This window comes from Gossypium hirsutum, chromosome D03 (assembly GCF_007990345.1).
Source record: "Gossypium hirsutum isolate 1008001.06 chromosome D03, Gossypium_hirsutum_v2.1, whole genome shotgun sequence".
NCBI lineage: Eukaryota > Viridiplantae > Streptophyta > Magnoliopsida > Malvales > Malvaceae > Gossypium > Gossypium hirsutum.
The window spans coordinates 37405473-37423562 of NC_053439.1; the positions used below are offsets into that span (position 1 = coordinate 37405473).

The 18090-nt window shown below is 29.7% G+C and overlaps 1 protein-coding gene across 1 annotated transcript; it reads left to right on the top strand.

Moving 5' to 3' along the window:
• Window positions 1-237: 237 nt before the first annotated feature.
• LOC107950098 (dnaJ homolog subfamily B member 4) lies at window positions 238-3895 on the top strand. Its single transcript, XM_041090055.1, has 2 exons — window positions 238-999; window positions 3127-3895. Exons 1-2 carry the CDS (start codon window positions 380-382, stop codon window positions 3569-3571), a joined length of 1065 nt encoding a protein of 354 aa, XP_040945989.1. The 5' UTR covers window positions 238-379; the 3' UTR covers window positions 3572-3895.
• The last annotated feature ends 14195 nt before the right edge of the window (window positions 3896-18090 follow it).

Here is an 18090-nt window from a genome sequence, read left to right on the forward strand (position 1 = left end):
CACATCCACCTATTAACAACAATATAAATATTAATCAAAGTTAAAAAACTCAATCCACTAATAGTTTTTTTTTTTAAATTTCAATTAAGAATCGGTTTCAACTTTTGCATCCAAATATATCAATTGGTTGCCATATCTTAGAAACGTAGTTAGCAGCACGTTATTCGTATAGGCCCCACACCTTTTTGAAGATATCATCTTATATTATTATATATATTACGAAAAGATTCAATTTTTTCTTTTTTCTTTTTTAACCGTCAGATCTTCTTTTCCCGTCACAGCCTTCCCTTCCATAATTCAGTTTCACATTCTCCGTTTCTTCCTCAATATTTTCTTTCTAGCCAAACAAACAGAAGAAAGAAAAAAAAAACACAGAATCATGGGCGTCGATTATTACAATATTCTGAAAGTGAATCGTCACGCCAACGAAGAGGATCTCAAAAAGGCTTACAAGAGGCTGGCCATGATTTGGCACCCCGACAAGAACCCTTCCTACAAAAGACCCGAAGCCGAAGCCAAATTCAAGCTTCTCTCCGAAGCTTACGATGTTCTATCAGATCCGATGAAACGACAGATCTACGATCTTTACGGCGAGGAGGCTCTCAAATCCGGACAATTCCCGCCTCCTAACCAATCTCACGCTTCCACGTCGGCGTCGTATCCCCGCGGAGCTGGCCATTACTATAATAATAGTAATAATAATCAGAGGCAGCAGCAACCGAATACGGGTCCTTTCAGGTTTAAGCCGAGGGACGCGGATGATATATACGAGGAGCTGTTTGGGGCGGAGGCCAATGGTGGAAGAGGAAATAGAGGGTTTAGAGAAGGGAATTTTAGGAATAGTAATGGTTACGGGACTAGTAGCACTACTAGTAATGGAGAATTGAGGAAAGCCGCTGCCGTGGAAAATGTGTTGCATTGTAGCTTGGAAGAGCTTTATAAAGGTGCCAAGAAGAAAATGAGGATTGCGAGGAATGTTTTTGACCCTTCCGTCTCAGGGTAAGCTAAGCTTCTTCTTCTTCTTCTTTTTTTTTTTCTTTTTTTTAAAATTTATAAGTCTTTTAACTTTAATGATGGATAAATTGATATTTGTCTTTTGATATTATTATTTTTTTATTGGGATTTATGTCATTGAAAAGACGAGAACTTTGTTTGTCTGATAGTGAAATGTTTGTTGGAGTACAAGAACCCTTTTGTTGCTTGATGGCAGGCAATGCTATATTTTTAATTGCTTCTTATAAAGATGCAAATGATATATTTTTACTAGAGTTGAGTTTGAGCTACATTCTATTTGGCATCCAATGCTAGTGGTGTGAGTAATTAAGATACTTTTCCTCCAACTAGTAGTTCGCAATTTGAAGAGGATGGATTGTTCTACATGATTGTTTTTTCTTTGGATTAAATTTCTTGTTCTATTTGGTTTTATTTATGGTCAGAAAGTATTTCGAGTTGTTTGCTATGAATTCCGGTCAACTGAAGCACTTTCGCATTTACTTAAATCAATGTTGTGGGAGTCATTGCCTTGCATGGTTGACTCGAGGAAGGAAAGGTCATCTTCTGTTTTCTTGATGATCATAAGAAGTACCAAACCATAATTTTGTGGAATGTGAGATTAGCAATAGGCAAGCAGAGACTGTTGACTCCGTTAGCATTCCCTAGTCAGGTATTTCAGGTTGGTTAGAGATCATATGTTCAAACATTGCTACCCTCCTACTGTACAGAATAAGTGAATTCCTGTTAAGGGTGATCAATTATTTGAACATCACAGCTTTGAAGATGCTTTGTGAGGGAATCTAGTGATTTTGAGTCACCTAAATCTCCTCAATAATCTTACTTAAAATTTCTGTAAGGTACTTTTCTCTTCTAGACTGTAAGATGCATTAGTAAGGACATTTTGTTCTCTGAAGTAAAGATTCTGGGAGTTGAATAATTCTGTTTCATTTTTTGGCAGGAGAATATTCTGGGATAAGAATTGGTTTATACACCCCGTATCATTCCATCTTTAAAGGCATCACCCCCAGTGGGGAATTCTGTTTATGGATCTTGCTAACATGTCATATTGTTCTTCTGGGTTGGCATAAATAATGGTTTCTGTCTTGGATTTTGTAGTTGGTTTGAAGTGGGATCCTTTTATTTGTTTTGGATGTATGGTTAAGTTTTAAAACAGGATTACCCAAGTCAAAGATGACTGTGTTTACTCCTGAAGTAATCTGCAAATGCAAGGACTAAATGTTACTGCAAATCTAATTATCTAAAGTGCCAAATGATGCTAAGATACTCCTCGCTCTTATGAGTTATGAACCAAGTATGAGTAACTCCTCCATCCCCAGGTCTTTTCCTTCTCAGAATCTCCACAAAAAATGTGATTATCTACTTACATTGAGACAATATCTGGTCATGTTGCCAACAGGCTACTGTCTCTTGTGTATTCCCTTCTGAAATCTTGGGCTTTGAGCAAGAAAGCATTTTCCCAACTTGGACATTAAACTCCATTCTAGTGAGTTGTAATTTGGTCATTTTAACTAATGCCCTTCCACATATCATAGAGGTTGATTAGGACCAGTATTATTGTAAACTTCGATGCTTCTGTATAGCACATGACAACTTAAGCTGTAACAGTTGAGGAAAAAAAATGGAAAAGAGAATATAAAGCCCAAAAATGTCTACAATAATTAGATCAACATTATAATTAAGATGAGTAAGAGCTTTGTCTTTAGTTTTACTTTTCCTCTTTAGGTGGATGCATGGTTTATGCCTATGAGAAATATCTAGTACCTATCTTTCCTTTTTCACTACGGACCTAAGTGATATTCATACCCTTGATATTCCTTTGTGGCCTACTACACCAACATTTGCAGGAAAACAATAGCTCCTCTTGTAGTGTATGCCATTAGAACATGTCAGTTATTTGTGGCTATCTATGTGGTTTTCAAAATCATCTAGAGTAGAACAGAATAATAATCATGAACTTTTTGTAGCATTCTCATGTCAGTTTGATAGATGATGCTAGGTCTGGCATTGCATTAGTTGGTTTCTATTCATTTTCGTTAATGGTCTTTGTGGTGTTATTTTCATGATTCCTTCCCTCTGTTACTTTGACCTGACAGCTGGGCTACTTTCGTGCAGTAAGTTTAGGACTCTGGAGGAGATATTGACCATTGAAATAAAACCTGGTTGGAAGAGGGGCACAAAGATCACATTCCCTGAGAAGGGTAATGAGGAGCCCGGTGTAATTCCTGCTGATGTGATTTTTGTGATAGAGGAGAAGCCACATGCTACTTATAAGAGGGATGGTAACGATTTGGTCGTCAATCAAGAGATTACTCTGCTAGAGGCCCTCACAGGTAGGACTCTTGACCTGACTACCCTGGATGGGAGGAGTCTCGTGCTACCACTAACTGAGATCGTCAAGCCTGGTGCCGAGATTGTGGTTCCAAATGAAGGAATGCCTATCTCGAAAGAAGCGGGGAGGAAGGGTAATTTGAGGATCAAGTTAGATGTCAAGTACCCATCAAGGCTAACCACAGAACAGAAATCTGAGCTAAGGAGAGTTTTGGCCAGTGTTTCGTAACATTTTAAATATTAGTAGGTCTTGAACTTTTGGTTGCATGTAAATAGTGTGTTTACAGTCGTAGGATTGAAGGCTTGGAAGTTTTTGGGTTTCCCATTTTTCTTCCTTTTGGTTTGGAGGAGCTGAGAATTGGCTATCCATTTCAATCAACCATTTGGAGATCAAGTGGGAATAGGTTTCATTCTAACTGGAAGGATAGGGTTCATTTGGGGCTAAATAGGTAATTAGACCGGAGCTTTTTCTATAATTTATATATTTTTTGTGTGTGGGTTTTTCGCTCACAAACTAAATGCAATATATAGAAATGTGATATGCCTTTGGATTTTTGGCTTTGCTTAAAGGAAACAATTGATTGGTGATTCTCTTGATTTTTGTTCTTTTGGGAATTATGTTATGATCCTTTTGAATCATAAAATACCGTTTGGAAATGTAATAATGTCTTGCCTTGATTAGATTCATCAAAATATTGTTGCTTGTCAATAGCTGCTAGTGTTAGCCCTAGAAATGCATGCATGAACATGAAAATTGAAGTCATAAGCAATATAACTTATTGGAGATGTGCAATCTTAAAGTCTGATAATGTACATGGGTAAAGATTGGTAGCATATTGTGTGGTATATGATGCATCTAATAGGTCACTTAGCTCCAAATAAAAGTATCATAGAGGTCCATGTACTAAGAATTGGATTGCATTTTGTCTCGTTTATTTTAAAAAAATGAGTAAATTAGTCCATATATGTTAGATCAAATAATAAACTGGTTTATCTATTAAAAATTTTATCCATTTTTGTTGTTAAAAATTAGTTTTTGTATGTCAGCATGAAATATACATGGCACTTCACATTATCTGGCTATTCCATCAGTCATGCCAATAATTTTTACTCGTACAAATAGATGGAATATTTAACATAAAAGGGTCATTTTGTTCTTTAATTTAATGTATAAAGATTAATTTGTTCATTTATTGAGTAAAAGAATTAAATAGTACATGGACTTCCATAATACTAATGAATATATATATATTTGTTAAGGTAAGAAGTCATAGTCTTATAGACATTGGGTTGGAGAGCAGAAGGTAAACTACCAGTCTTAAAAGTCTTATCGCATGGATTATGGAGTATTATTGCTTGGAAGCCAGACAATTTTTTATGACAATGAAATAGGACAGGCGAGCAGGTCATAATTGGGTTGACAAATTTGGTGTTAAAACATGGGTAAAGATATGATGAGATGGGTCCAAATGGAGCCCTTTGTCTGGATAGGGAAATGACATGGTTTAGCTAATGTATAGATTTAAATTAACCATCTTCCATTCAATCAACATTAGACTTGAAACTAATTTTGATTGAATCAGAATAAAGTCGGTACTATGAATTAACTTTGCACATCAAATTCTATACCATCTTCCCTTTATGAAATTATCTTTTTAGATTATATTTATGACCAAGCGTCCATAATTTTTTTTCCTTTTTACATCATTAACATAAAAGTTAAATTTCAAATCTAATCAAATTTCAACTTTTATTTTTATATTACATTGAAATTTGATATTTTAATTTTTTTATATAATTTGATAACTCAACGTTTATATTTCCATTAGTTATTTTAAATATTTTGTTCTAATTAAAATATTGAAATGAATTTTAAAAAATGTTAACACCATTAAAATTTTATTAAATGTAAGTCTATTACAATGCTTTTTTTTTATCACATAGTTACCAAGTGTGTGTTTAAGTTTTAGAATTTCATGCCAACAATTTTAATAAAAAAAGTTTTAACAACTAAACCCCAATTTTTAAATTCGAAAAATACAAAAATTAAATTCTTAAAATTAAATTTTAAATCTATAAATAACACAAAACTTAGAACAAACTATAACTCTATAATAATCCAATAGGAAGCAAGGTTTAATCAATTTATATAGTGATTGATGGGAATGTGTGACAAAGGTCATTGGCATGCTAAAATTTGTGACAGACAAAAGACCTACCTTCAGAATGAAGCCTCCTAATCCCTTGCATTTCATGTTACTAAGGATTATACTTCAAATATTAAACCCCATCATTCTCTCCATATAATATACTATCTTTACACTTTCTTTTTCTTACATGTTCATAAAAATAGTTACAAAATTTATCCAACTTTTTGGCCAAAAAAACATTTCATCCAACTTAAATAATTATCGTGATAAAATACATTATTTTAATTAAATTTAATTATAATGATATATAAATAATATCTTTTTTTAATTAGTAAAACGATTATTTTATTAGACGGTTTTATTCTCTAATGTATTTTTCTTATTTATTTTAGATTTTTAAATAATAAATTATATTTGAAAAGTTTATTGTTGAATTTTCTATATTTAAAATTTATTTAATCTTATTCATTTGATATTTATAATTATTTATATATATATGTATTAAATATTTTAAAAAAGGGTAAGTTATATTAGTGAATCTCTTTTTTCGGTCATTTAACTATGAAAAATTACAAAATGGTCGTCTAACTATTCAATTTTATTTTTTATTTTGGTCACCAGTTAACTAACGTAAAAATGAAAACACCCAAAAATCCAAGATAGTTGGATCACCAAAAAAGACCCATTTATAATTTATAAAATTTTAAATTAATAATAGTAAAATTATACTTTGACTCCCAAAATAATAAAAAATTTTGATTTAATCTTTTTAAAAAATATAAAGATATAAACTATTAAAATGATAAAATTATATTTTTACCATCGTAAAAATATACAATTTAATTTCGATCTCAAAATCGATGCGGATACCAATACATATATAAAAAAATAAGTAACGGGGACCACTTTTTTAGCATAAGTTTTCAGTATAAAAGTTTGGGAGGCACAAAATTGTAATAAAATGATGGTTGAGCAGGGTAGGGGAAAGCTTTTGTATTTTAAAATTAAATTTTACATCCTCACATCTATTTAATTTCTTCATTACAGTTTTCGTAGAAATATCAAATGTTTTAAAGTTTTAAATGACATTTTTTTATGATGTCTGTAAATTTAAATTTTGAGTGATTTAATGTTTTTAATCCATTTTATAACAAATTTTAAAAGCCATTTAATTTAATTGTTTTCAACCACTGAAATAAATAAATAAATAAATAAATAAATTAGAATTACTTACTCTTTAAAATTTTAAAATTTATCTTTAACAAACAATATATTTATATTTAGTACATAATTTTCAATAAATACCAAATAAATTTTATAATTCAATTCGGTATTCATTCAATTTTTTTTTAATTTTTTTTGTATTCTCATTGCCTATTTTACGATCCATGTACGGTATGCTATATTACCCTATTTGGGCTCATTTAGCTAAAATGTAATATTTAAATATTTAATTGATGGAATGTAAGATTACTTAAAAGCACATTTCATTAATTTCTCCTTATTAGAGAATTTTTTTTTATAATAACCTATTCTATCTCTGAAATCTTAGATAACCTAATGAACGGGTGGTATTGATATTACACCCCATATTACAACATCTTGATAGTATTTGAGAATGTGAGATTACGGAATGACTAAAACGTTGATAATCAAAAAAACATAAACTTATTTCGGAATGTAACCTCCCCAACCTGGCCTAGACGTTAGACCCGAATTCGAGAGATTACATTGACCACCGAGATGGCCCAATAAGCTATCAGAGTTTATAAAATAGACATTTTAAAACATTTGTTTATTTTTAGAAGAAAACTTAGTCTATTTTCATAAAAACTCGCAAGTTATCAAGAAACCGATTTAGTTTAACTATGTAACGATGCCTACTTTTCTTTTAAGAAAACTTAGTTAATTTCCTATTTATTTTCTACTCAAAATCTTAAATAAAATTTAGCCGTGGAAAAGTGATAATAGTTTGTATTTTTAATAAAAACTGAAGTCCATTCATATTTAATTATTATTATTTCGATGTCCTAAAATCAAATTAAATGTCATGCATGCTAAAAGAAAACAAACCTTAAGTCTCATGCCACAGTTCAAAATAAAACAATACAACCTCTGAATAATATAAATATCAAATACAAATTTTAAAATATTTTAATAAACAAATTGAGCTAAGACCCTCCAGATGTCATGTCTGCGTCCTAATCTGGTGAGTTATCTGCAGAGATGGAAATAAAAGGAGAGTGAGCTATGAAGCTGTAACACCCCACACCTGGCTCAGTCGTCGAACCCGAATAACAGGATGCTACAAAAAGCATCGAAACTTACATACATGCACACATAACCTTAATCAAGAATAATAGCTACCACGTTTAAACATTTAAATAACAGTGTTCATGTCTAATTTACATCATATGACATTAGGAACCACTTAATACATAATTAAGGTCTATTTATTAAAGTCCTAAAGAAATCAATGTAGGTATTGTTACAAAATCACATGTATCGATATTTAGCAAAGTAGGTATCAATACTAATAAGAAAATCGATACCAAATTAGCATTTTGCCAAAATTTTTAATTTAAATCGATACTTAAACAAATGTATCGGTATTTCTACCTTGAGTATTGATACTCGTGAATGGGTATCGATACCAAATTAAGCTACTATTTTTCTTGCACATACGTTCCAACACCGAGTTATCGATATTTATGCCTTAAGTATCGATACCTCTGCACAAAACAACAAAAATATAGCAAAACTAGGAAACATTCATGCTCATACAATATTCCCATCCAACATGCATTATCAAACACGGTAACAGTCATCAAATTGTTCATAAACATGATCCCAAGCAACATCAATACTCCAAAAGTCTAAAACCATAGTAAACTAATAAAAACAATTATGTTTACCAACTGAAATTCTAACCCACATTACCTTTATTCAAAATACCCAAAGACTATAAAACTACCTACTAAAAAGTTTATTGCCTAGCTTGGATCATTTCCTTGGCCGCACTGCTCACACCAATTGCACTATATATCTACAAGAATTTAGTGAGGAATGTGTGAGCTTTAACAAGCTCAATGAATGATCGAAATTATTGCAAGTATACACAACATCATGCGTTAAACAAAAGCAACTAAAGCACAATCACAACCATATTTAATTACAATGTCAAACTGATATATTCATACCTCACTTATCTCATACGTCTAACTTATGTACTCACATGCATATACATACAACATATTTCACATACAATTCATTAAGTGATAATTTGGCAACTTGGGACTATGAAATGTAAAAGTGGGCTATAACACCACACATTGGATACACGAATCTCCATCACACCAATAACTTAAAGAGTCTAACATATCCAGTAAGTGTAGCTTTAAGCTAACACTCTCCAACACACCAACATGTCCCGATGAAAGAAGCTTAACTCGCATTCCCTTATCCCTCCAAACTGTCTTGGGCCTCAATGCCCAAATCACAACACAAGGGTGAGTACTCACAAATCCTATGACATGCCAACTATATCTAATGGTTTCAAGAGATCACAAAGCCAAAATATCCACAATTACACAAGTTTTTTACTTACGATTTTAATGCACGCTATCACTGCTCTTAAATATCATACACATAACATTATCACTTCCACATAGCATCTTACCATGCACTCTATTGTTGCACTCACAAGTGCTAACATATTTCCTAATAAGTTATAACCATATTAAACCACATATATGTGCATAAAACCAGTAATTCCATTTTACATATTAACACAATCACATAGTACTCGTAGCATTAACCACTATATTGCATATCCCATATCACATAATCATAATTTTGCAAAAATGAACAAAATGAGTAAAAAGGCTTACACTTGGAACTTGGGATAGGTGTTTAGGCTAACCTAAGCTCTCGTTTAACACCATGAATCGTGCCTACTAGCAGCGAAACCAAAACAATCACCGTTCACGCTTCCGATTGATAATCGCAAGCTCAAACTAGCTTTTCTTTACCTTCCGTCTTGCTCGAAAAGAGACCCAATGATTCCGAATCTTCTCACATATTAACCACACAACATATGCAAACAATTAACAGCCAAAACACACCTTAATTCAAACAAAAATACAGGTTTAAACTAACTCCTCTTTGAACCAAAATTTTTTATTAGCTTAGCCGAAACTCAAATTTTCTTAATCTGAACTTATTATCATTACTTAAAATCCGTTCTAAACATCTAATTTTTCATCTAAGAATGATTTTCAAACCTTAAACACCCAAAACTCTTTAGATTTATGGTTTCAAAAAATTTCAACATCTATGGCCATTTTCAATGAAAACTCAATATAATTTTCAAATCCTTTAACGAAAGTTTAAAATGAGTTTAAAAACCTTCTAATCTCATCAAAATAAGTTGAAAAACATTTAGAAGCAATAGTTTCATTTAAAAATCTAAATTCTGCCATTAATAACCCCAATTTCGGCTAACACAAATTTCTTGTTTCAATGAATTAAAATTTGATTTGAAAGACTAGTTTGCATCAAAATATAATATGAAAACAAAATCTTACCTTGATTGAGGAGGAAAACAAATGGTTGATAGAAACCCGAGAAAAACCTACAAGATGAATGATAACAAAATTAATGGTGTTCTTGATGTTCCTCTTTGAATTTAGAAGAGATTTGGTATTTGAAAGATAATAGAAATCAAAGGATTAGAGTATTGAGGACCAAAATTGGTGAATGATAGTTTAGGGTTTTCAATTGATGGCAAGAAAAGAGAAGAATGGGTGTTATGTGTCAATTGTAGGGTGAAGGGGAAAAATGGGCTGATTTTAAAATTTTGGTCTATTTGCCTTTTGAAAAACAATCCTTTTTCTTTAGATTAAAGGTTATTTTTCCCATTTCTTTCATAAATCGATTTTAATTTCAAAATCTATTTAACGAAGACATTTTTTAGTTACCAAATCCTAAATTCCCGAACCCAATTTTGGGCCACAATTTTTGAAACTAACCTCAAAAATTTCAGACCAAATTTTGGGATGTAACAAAAGCTCAATGTGAATTCAATCACAAGAAAACCAGTGCGAACTGTAGATACAGTATACTAAATAATAATGTGTAAAATAATCATCATCGAACAACAATTCAGAGTACCGTTATTTCGAATCAATTCAACACACTATCATTACAAAGTTCTTAGTTTTATATTTACATGTTGATGAATGTAATGCAGTTTCAGTTTAACAGAAAAAGGTCCTACCCAACTCCACTACACTCCATAGTAATAATTCCCAAAAACTCCTCTACCTTTACACCACGGTGTAGATGAACCACTAAATGTTGCAGATAAAAGCTGCTAATACAGTGTGGATAAACCACTAATTAGTATAGATAAAAACTACTAATACGCTATGGATAAACCACTAATCGTATAGATAAAATCTGCTAATACGACGTGGATTAACCACTAAACGGTGAAGACAAGCTGTTAACACTTCCTCTGTTCATATCATCCCACCCCATGCAATTCAACATGACATGTTGTAATAGATTAGTACGGTAGCATTAACATGCTTTTAACAAGTACATACAATAGTAATTATCATGCTTATAACAGATTATAACAGTAGCAATAAATTTGTTTAATGTGAGTTCAGTTTAATAGTGATAGTAGGCATGTATATCGTGCAATCAATAACACAGTGGTATGGAAAACATTATCATTTCATCAGAATTACAGTGTCTATAAACATGTAATATTTTCATATAATGCAAATACAATAATAATTTAGTCAATCAGATCATGTATTCCAACATTATTCGTATTATCAAGGATGCAATTGAATGAAATAGAGCACCAAAATAGTTTGGGGACTATTCTAGGACTAAACTGCACAATTCACAACATTCTAGGAAAAATTGTAAAACAGAGGTCACACGGCTGTGTGGAAGGTTCTAGGTCGTGTGGTTCACGAACTACACTAGGGTTTCCAGGGCACATGGTCGTGTGGTGTGCCGTCTGGTCCACCCATGTGGCCATATCCTAGACACAGTTTGTCTCAATTCACTTGTAAAAGAACACACACCTTTCACCGGAAGCTCAATTGAAGTTCCTCACGAACAAATCTAATTCAATATTCCTAAAACGAGTCTTTCAAATGACGTTTATGCACAAGTTAACGATAGATTTCAAAATTCGTCAAGATTATCAAAAGATTTTTCTAACACCGTAAAAGATTGAGTAATTGAATTGAAATATTATCGTCGAATAGAAATACTACGAAAATTCGGGATCTAAAATTCGGGAATGAAATGTACTTACCGATTCTTGGCAAGAAAATGGATGATATTGGTGGTAATTACGAAATCGATAGAAAGGATGATTGAATGGAGGATTATTTGATTCAGAAAAACAAAATAATTATCAACAATTAGGATAAAACTATGGATTAAAAAAAGGAAAGAAAATAAATAGAGAATGAAGAGCAAATTCTATTTAGGATTTGAAAAGGACAATATGAAAATTCCAATTAGGAAAAAGAGAGAAAGATGGTGGAATTCTAATTCTATTGAGATTTTGAGGAAGGGCAAGATATGAATTTTAGTTAGTGAAGAATTGGCTGCACTTGCAATTCTCCCAATATTTTGCCAAAAATTTTAAATTAAGATGAAAGAGGAAGTGAAGAAAGCTTGAACTTAGGTTCTTAAGGGAAAATAACACCTTAACCATTGGACTATTACCCACTTCCTGTTAATTTTTTACCTTAATCATATAGATATATTTTGGAGTGTCCTTGGCAAAATTATTAAATAAAAAGAAAGAAAAGGGATCAAACTTAGAATCACAAGAGAGAAAAACTAACACTTAACCATTGGACTGTTGTCCATTTCTTATTAAGTTTTATCCCAAGCAATATATATTTTAGAGTAGCTTTTATCCTAGGTTGCTGAAAATAAAAAAAAAAAAACAAATGAAAGAAGGGCGCCTCAAACCTTGGTTTCTAAAGAGAAAGCATTAACGCCTAGCCACTCAATCCATATCTTGTCTCTTATTTACTTTAGTCACTTAATTGTATATATTTATTTCGGCCCCAACTTATATATTCTTTATTAGCTTACATATTTACTTATTTTTTTTAATCTTATTTAACTTTATAGTTCTTAGCACATTCCACTTTAGTTTATATATAATAATTAATATTTATAGTCAAGTTTCATGATTATTATTTTAATTATTTCATTCCTTTTCCAATTAGGTCCTAACTCAATTAAAACACACTTATTTTCAAATTAAACCTAGTAATTAAGTTTTGTTTTAGATTAATTAATATAATAATACCTGATTATATTATTTTAATACTTTAATTGATTATTTATGACTCTAATTTCGATATCTGTATCAAACTCTCGGTTTATTTACAATGCACAAAGATAACCTTATAAATCGAGACATGACCACTCTCAGTTTTCACAAACTCAATTCTTCTAACCTGGTTTTTGGAGTGTGACACGGAATGTAACATTGTGAGCATAATGTAAGATTTGACCAACCAAACACATCCTTCTAATATTAGAATTATCAAAATGTAAAATACAATATTAAATAAATTTACATACCCAACCAAAATATCAAAACAAACCAAATCTAAATGTAAACCACGGTAAAAAAAATACTAATTTTCAAATATCAAATTCAAACATATTAAAAATCTAAAACAACTAATAACCAAAGAACATTTTCAAGTAAGTCAATTAATTTGCTTAATCCAACCAACTTAACCAATAATCAAGTTTTTAAAAGATCTATATTGTTTATTAAACAAAAATTTTTTTAAGGTTAATTGATTAGTCGAACCAAATAATAAACACCCTTAAAGAAATTTAATAGAGCAAAACAGACAATATGCATGTCATATGTAGGGGGATGGGGAGTAAGACATATTAGTAGAAATGTTCTACCTCGATCGGATTGTTTGCTTAAATCTAACTCATTCAAAATATGGATCTCAAATTATATTTAAACATGTCAATATTTATAAATAATTAATCTAAACTTATTTCAAGTTTGATCATATTATTTTTTTAAAAAAAATTGCTAAAAAAATATATTAATTTTAATTTAATATGTGTTCTCTTGTATTAAACTTTTAAACAAGAGCAAGTTAACATAATTTTTATGTTTACCTTATATCATTATATATTATTATAGTTTTAATTTTTATGTAATATAAATTACAAAGATTATAAAAATAAAATATTATATAATTGAAAAAAAGGATTAAACCAGATTGGACAAAGGCCTTGAATATTGTAGTCCAAACTTGACTTATATTTTAAACACATAATTTTTTTAAATTTAAATCTATTTATTGAATTTAACATTTTTATCCAAACCTGAAAAATAAATTAATCCGATCTGATTGTTGGTTCAACCAGGTAAAAGAATAAAGAAAATTTTTATTAAAGCTATTATGCAAATGTCTTTTTCTCAAACTTTTGCTAAAATCATCCCAAACGATGTTTGTCTATTTTTTTTAAGGGTAAATTATATTAGTATTCACCTATAATTTGTTTTTCTTTTTTGATTATTTGATTATGAAAAGTTACAAAAATAATCACTCAACTATTCAATTTTGTCTTTCTTTATCATTCAGTTAACTTAAATTTTTGGGTGTTTTTATTTTTATGTTATCTAACTGGTGAAAAAAATAAAATAAAATTGAATAGTTAAATGACCATTTTATAACTTTTTATAGTTGCTGACCAAAAAAAAATTTACCAAAGATGATCAGTTTGTAACTTTTTATATATAGTTGAATAGCAGAAAAAAAAGTAATTGAATGAAGTTTAACATAATTTACTTTTTTTTTTCATTGGGAAAGGAAGAAAAGATTTTAAAAATAAATTACTTTTCTCCCTTAAGAGGGAAGATAATAACTATATTAAATAAAGCTTGGATTCTTTTTAAAATAGCTTGGATTATTAAATCCATCTCTAAATTGTCACGACATAATAAAGGAAGAAATTTTAATGCAATATTAGTGAATATATTTTATGCCCCAGTAAATAATAAGAGAATACATTGTCATTAGTGCAAAATAAAAATTATTGAAGGGTCAAAAATAAATATAAATAAATTTATTTTAAAAATTAAAAAGTACCTATAACCATTAAACATAAATAAATGCAAAAACATTAAATCTGAAATTGGGAACCTAAAACCCAAAACCTAAGAGAGAAAAAAATAGTTATAATTAATTTTTAATTTTATAAAATAAAATAAATTGTATATATTTTCAAGTCCTTCAATATTTTTATTTTACACCAATAATGATGTGTCATATTATTATTAATTGATAATGCATGAGATCTATACGATAATGTATCAAAATATTAATCCCATAATAAATATAATTTTTATGGTAGAACATTTTATGTCCATATTGCTTTTCTTTTCCATTTAAACTACCTCATTATGCAATTTTATAAGCAAAAACTAAAGATATTTTATAAGTGGATAATTTTCTTTTAATTAAAGTTATTATTATATTGATTTATTTTTTAATGTATATATGTATATTTGCATCCTACTCAAAATAGTAAGAAAATTTCGCCGAAATTCGAAAAAAGAAAAATGTTAGAATCCATTTGAAACATGGTAATTGGTATCATATCAGAATTGTGTGGATTCATTAATACGTATTGTCTCAGTTCTAAATCAGTAGCAAATCGTCTATGTTCTGTTTCAGTTAAAATTTTGGTATGTTTCGGTCATTTCAATGTATCTCAATCCGTTTCGATTAATATCAGTTTGTACCGGTTGATACAAAATTTTAGCATTTTAAACTAATTTTTAAAAATTTTATTTTAACCATTTTCATTTTCCAAAATTACATTTAAAATGGAAAATGAAAAGTTATTAAATTGAATTATTCAACCCAATTAATCAATTTAAAACTTACATTTAGATATAAATATATATGGATATAATTGAGATATATTTGCATGTTAATATAATATATAATTTATTTTTTAATCAAAATAACATAATTTATGAGAAATAAAAATTAGACTATAACTATATATAAAATATTGAAATTTATATATAATTTATCAAGAAACTAAAAATTAGACTATAAATATGAATATGCGAGAAAATAATTAAAAACATTTATATCGAAACAAGCGGGTATAGATATGTACTAGTACTAAGACAAAAACGGTACGGCCACAGGTACAATAATAACTACCTTGATTTGAACTCAAAATCCTTTTCAATTAAATTTTATGAAATATATGTTGGTCTAACTCAAACTTGAAAGTCTTAACTTAAAAGGAAGCACCTGTTTGCATGGGTTTGAATCGTGTTACCCCTATTCCCTACTCTTAATATTGTATAAAAAAACTTGAAAAGATATGAAAATTAGATGATAAAAGGGAGACAATAACTTAAATCCTATTCTAAATAGACTTAGAAATAACTCGTGCTTAGACGAATCCATGAGTTAGATGGTTGGAGTAAGGAGTTTGTAGCAAAGGATGCAATCACAAAACGATGGTTCGGATAACATGGGGTTGTCTTGGAATAAATGTATTGGAAGTGGGTTGAGTGCATTTAGAATTAGGAGATTGGGGTGTTTTTCTTTCTTTTTATTTTTTTTCTCCCAACGATCGATTAAAGTGGTTGAAAAAGTAAAGGAAATAATTGAAGGAAAAGGTCGTTCATGTTGGGATTTTCCACCCTCCCAAAAAGCAATGCTTTTTTGTTGGCAATGCTATCTTGCCCAAACCTCAGCCTGCTTTTTATCTTTTTTCTTCTTTTGGCCTGTGTGTTCGAATATATTATTGTGCTGTTTAAGGTATTTTCATTAATGTTAATTTTCTTTCTTTCTTTCTTTTTCTAAAAAATAACAATGGATATCTTAATTTTTATAAAAGAGATTTTATTATTTATATTTGAAATTATTGGAAAACCCTCAAAATTTATCCAAGGATGTTACAATATTCTATAGGTTCTTGGAATTTGTGGTTGGGAAAAGCTCAATTTACAATATTCTATCCATCATGGAAAGCCCTAGCATTACATGTGGGTGTGTAGGCTAGCATTTAATTTCATGCTTCACTCCATGATGTCATTTTTTTTTCTCATTGTGGGGGTGGGCAAGGTTCAAGATATGGACTTGTCAATGGACAAGTTGCAGTGCATACAGATGCTTTATGACCCTATAACATAAAACAAACCCATCATCCATTATTGTTTTCACATTTTATTGCTTAATAATTTTTCAGATTTATATTTAATATATACTTGTCAGTGAAATAAAATTATCTTTTAACAATTTTATTGAAATGATATTATTTAATTTACACATCTATAATTATGTAATAAGTATCAACTTTAATTTTCTTTCTTATAATTTGGTGGAAAAGCTAGCTCGACTTACCAAATTAATTGAAGATAACAAAAAATTGATTTTGTAAAATCATATTTGTATTATAACTATCTTAACTCTTAAATTGATTTGTGTTTGTGATTGGGACTCGGCCTTGAAAATTTTGAGATTATTTTGATTTCTTGGGTTAATTATCAATTTAGTGTATGTAATAATTGATTAGATTATGATTATGTATATAGATTTAATTATGATTACAACTCTTTCACAATTTCAAAAATTAGATTTACTTATTTTATGTTTTTTTAGTATTTTTCGTTTTCTACATTCAACTTTTTTAGGTTGTTGGTAGTAGTTTTTCCAATACCTTTTTCGTATTTTTTTTTTAATTTCAATCCATATTATCGTGATTTTATCCACAATTTCATAGTTTTATTTTGTTCATAGTTTCGCAGTTTTGTTCTGTACAAAATTTTTGTGGTTTTGTTTTGTCCACTATGTTTTCTTTAAAAACATATGCGATTTTATTTTTACTTTTAATTTTTAGTCATGTTCTGGCACATATGCGAGATTTGTCAATATAAGGGTGCTATTAGATCTATTAGGAACCGTTCTTGAAGGACTTTATTATGATAGATCATAGTGATGGTGATAGATTCAAGATGATGAGGAGAAGAATAGGCCATCTAAGACTTGGTCTTTTGTGCATCATTGATGCGGTGGGTTTCTTGGGTCTTTAGGCAATTTTTTCTTGGTCAATCGGTGTTTATCATCAAGTTGATTTGATGATGGTGAAGCTAGGATGCAAATTTCAGCAATTTGATCAAGTTGATGAATCTATTATTTTGTTTTTGAATTATTTCAGTATTGCAGCTGCTGTCAAATTGTCTTTTTTTTTTTAGATTACTTTGCAGACATGACATTTGTGCATTAATTTGCAATGATTTATTTATTGTTTGTACTTTGTGTCATGTCTTTGCATTATTATTATTCATGGTTCCTATTAATAATAGTATTTTCTTTTAAAAAAATTTAAATTTAGTTCAAATCTCCTTTTTATATTTTTTATTTTTTAATGAAATAATATTTTAATTTATAGAAACCGTAAACAGCAGTAATATGTAGGCATGATACATAGTATAGAATGACAAATAAAAATGCCTACAAGAGTTCGATAGAAGGGAAAG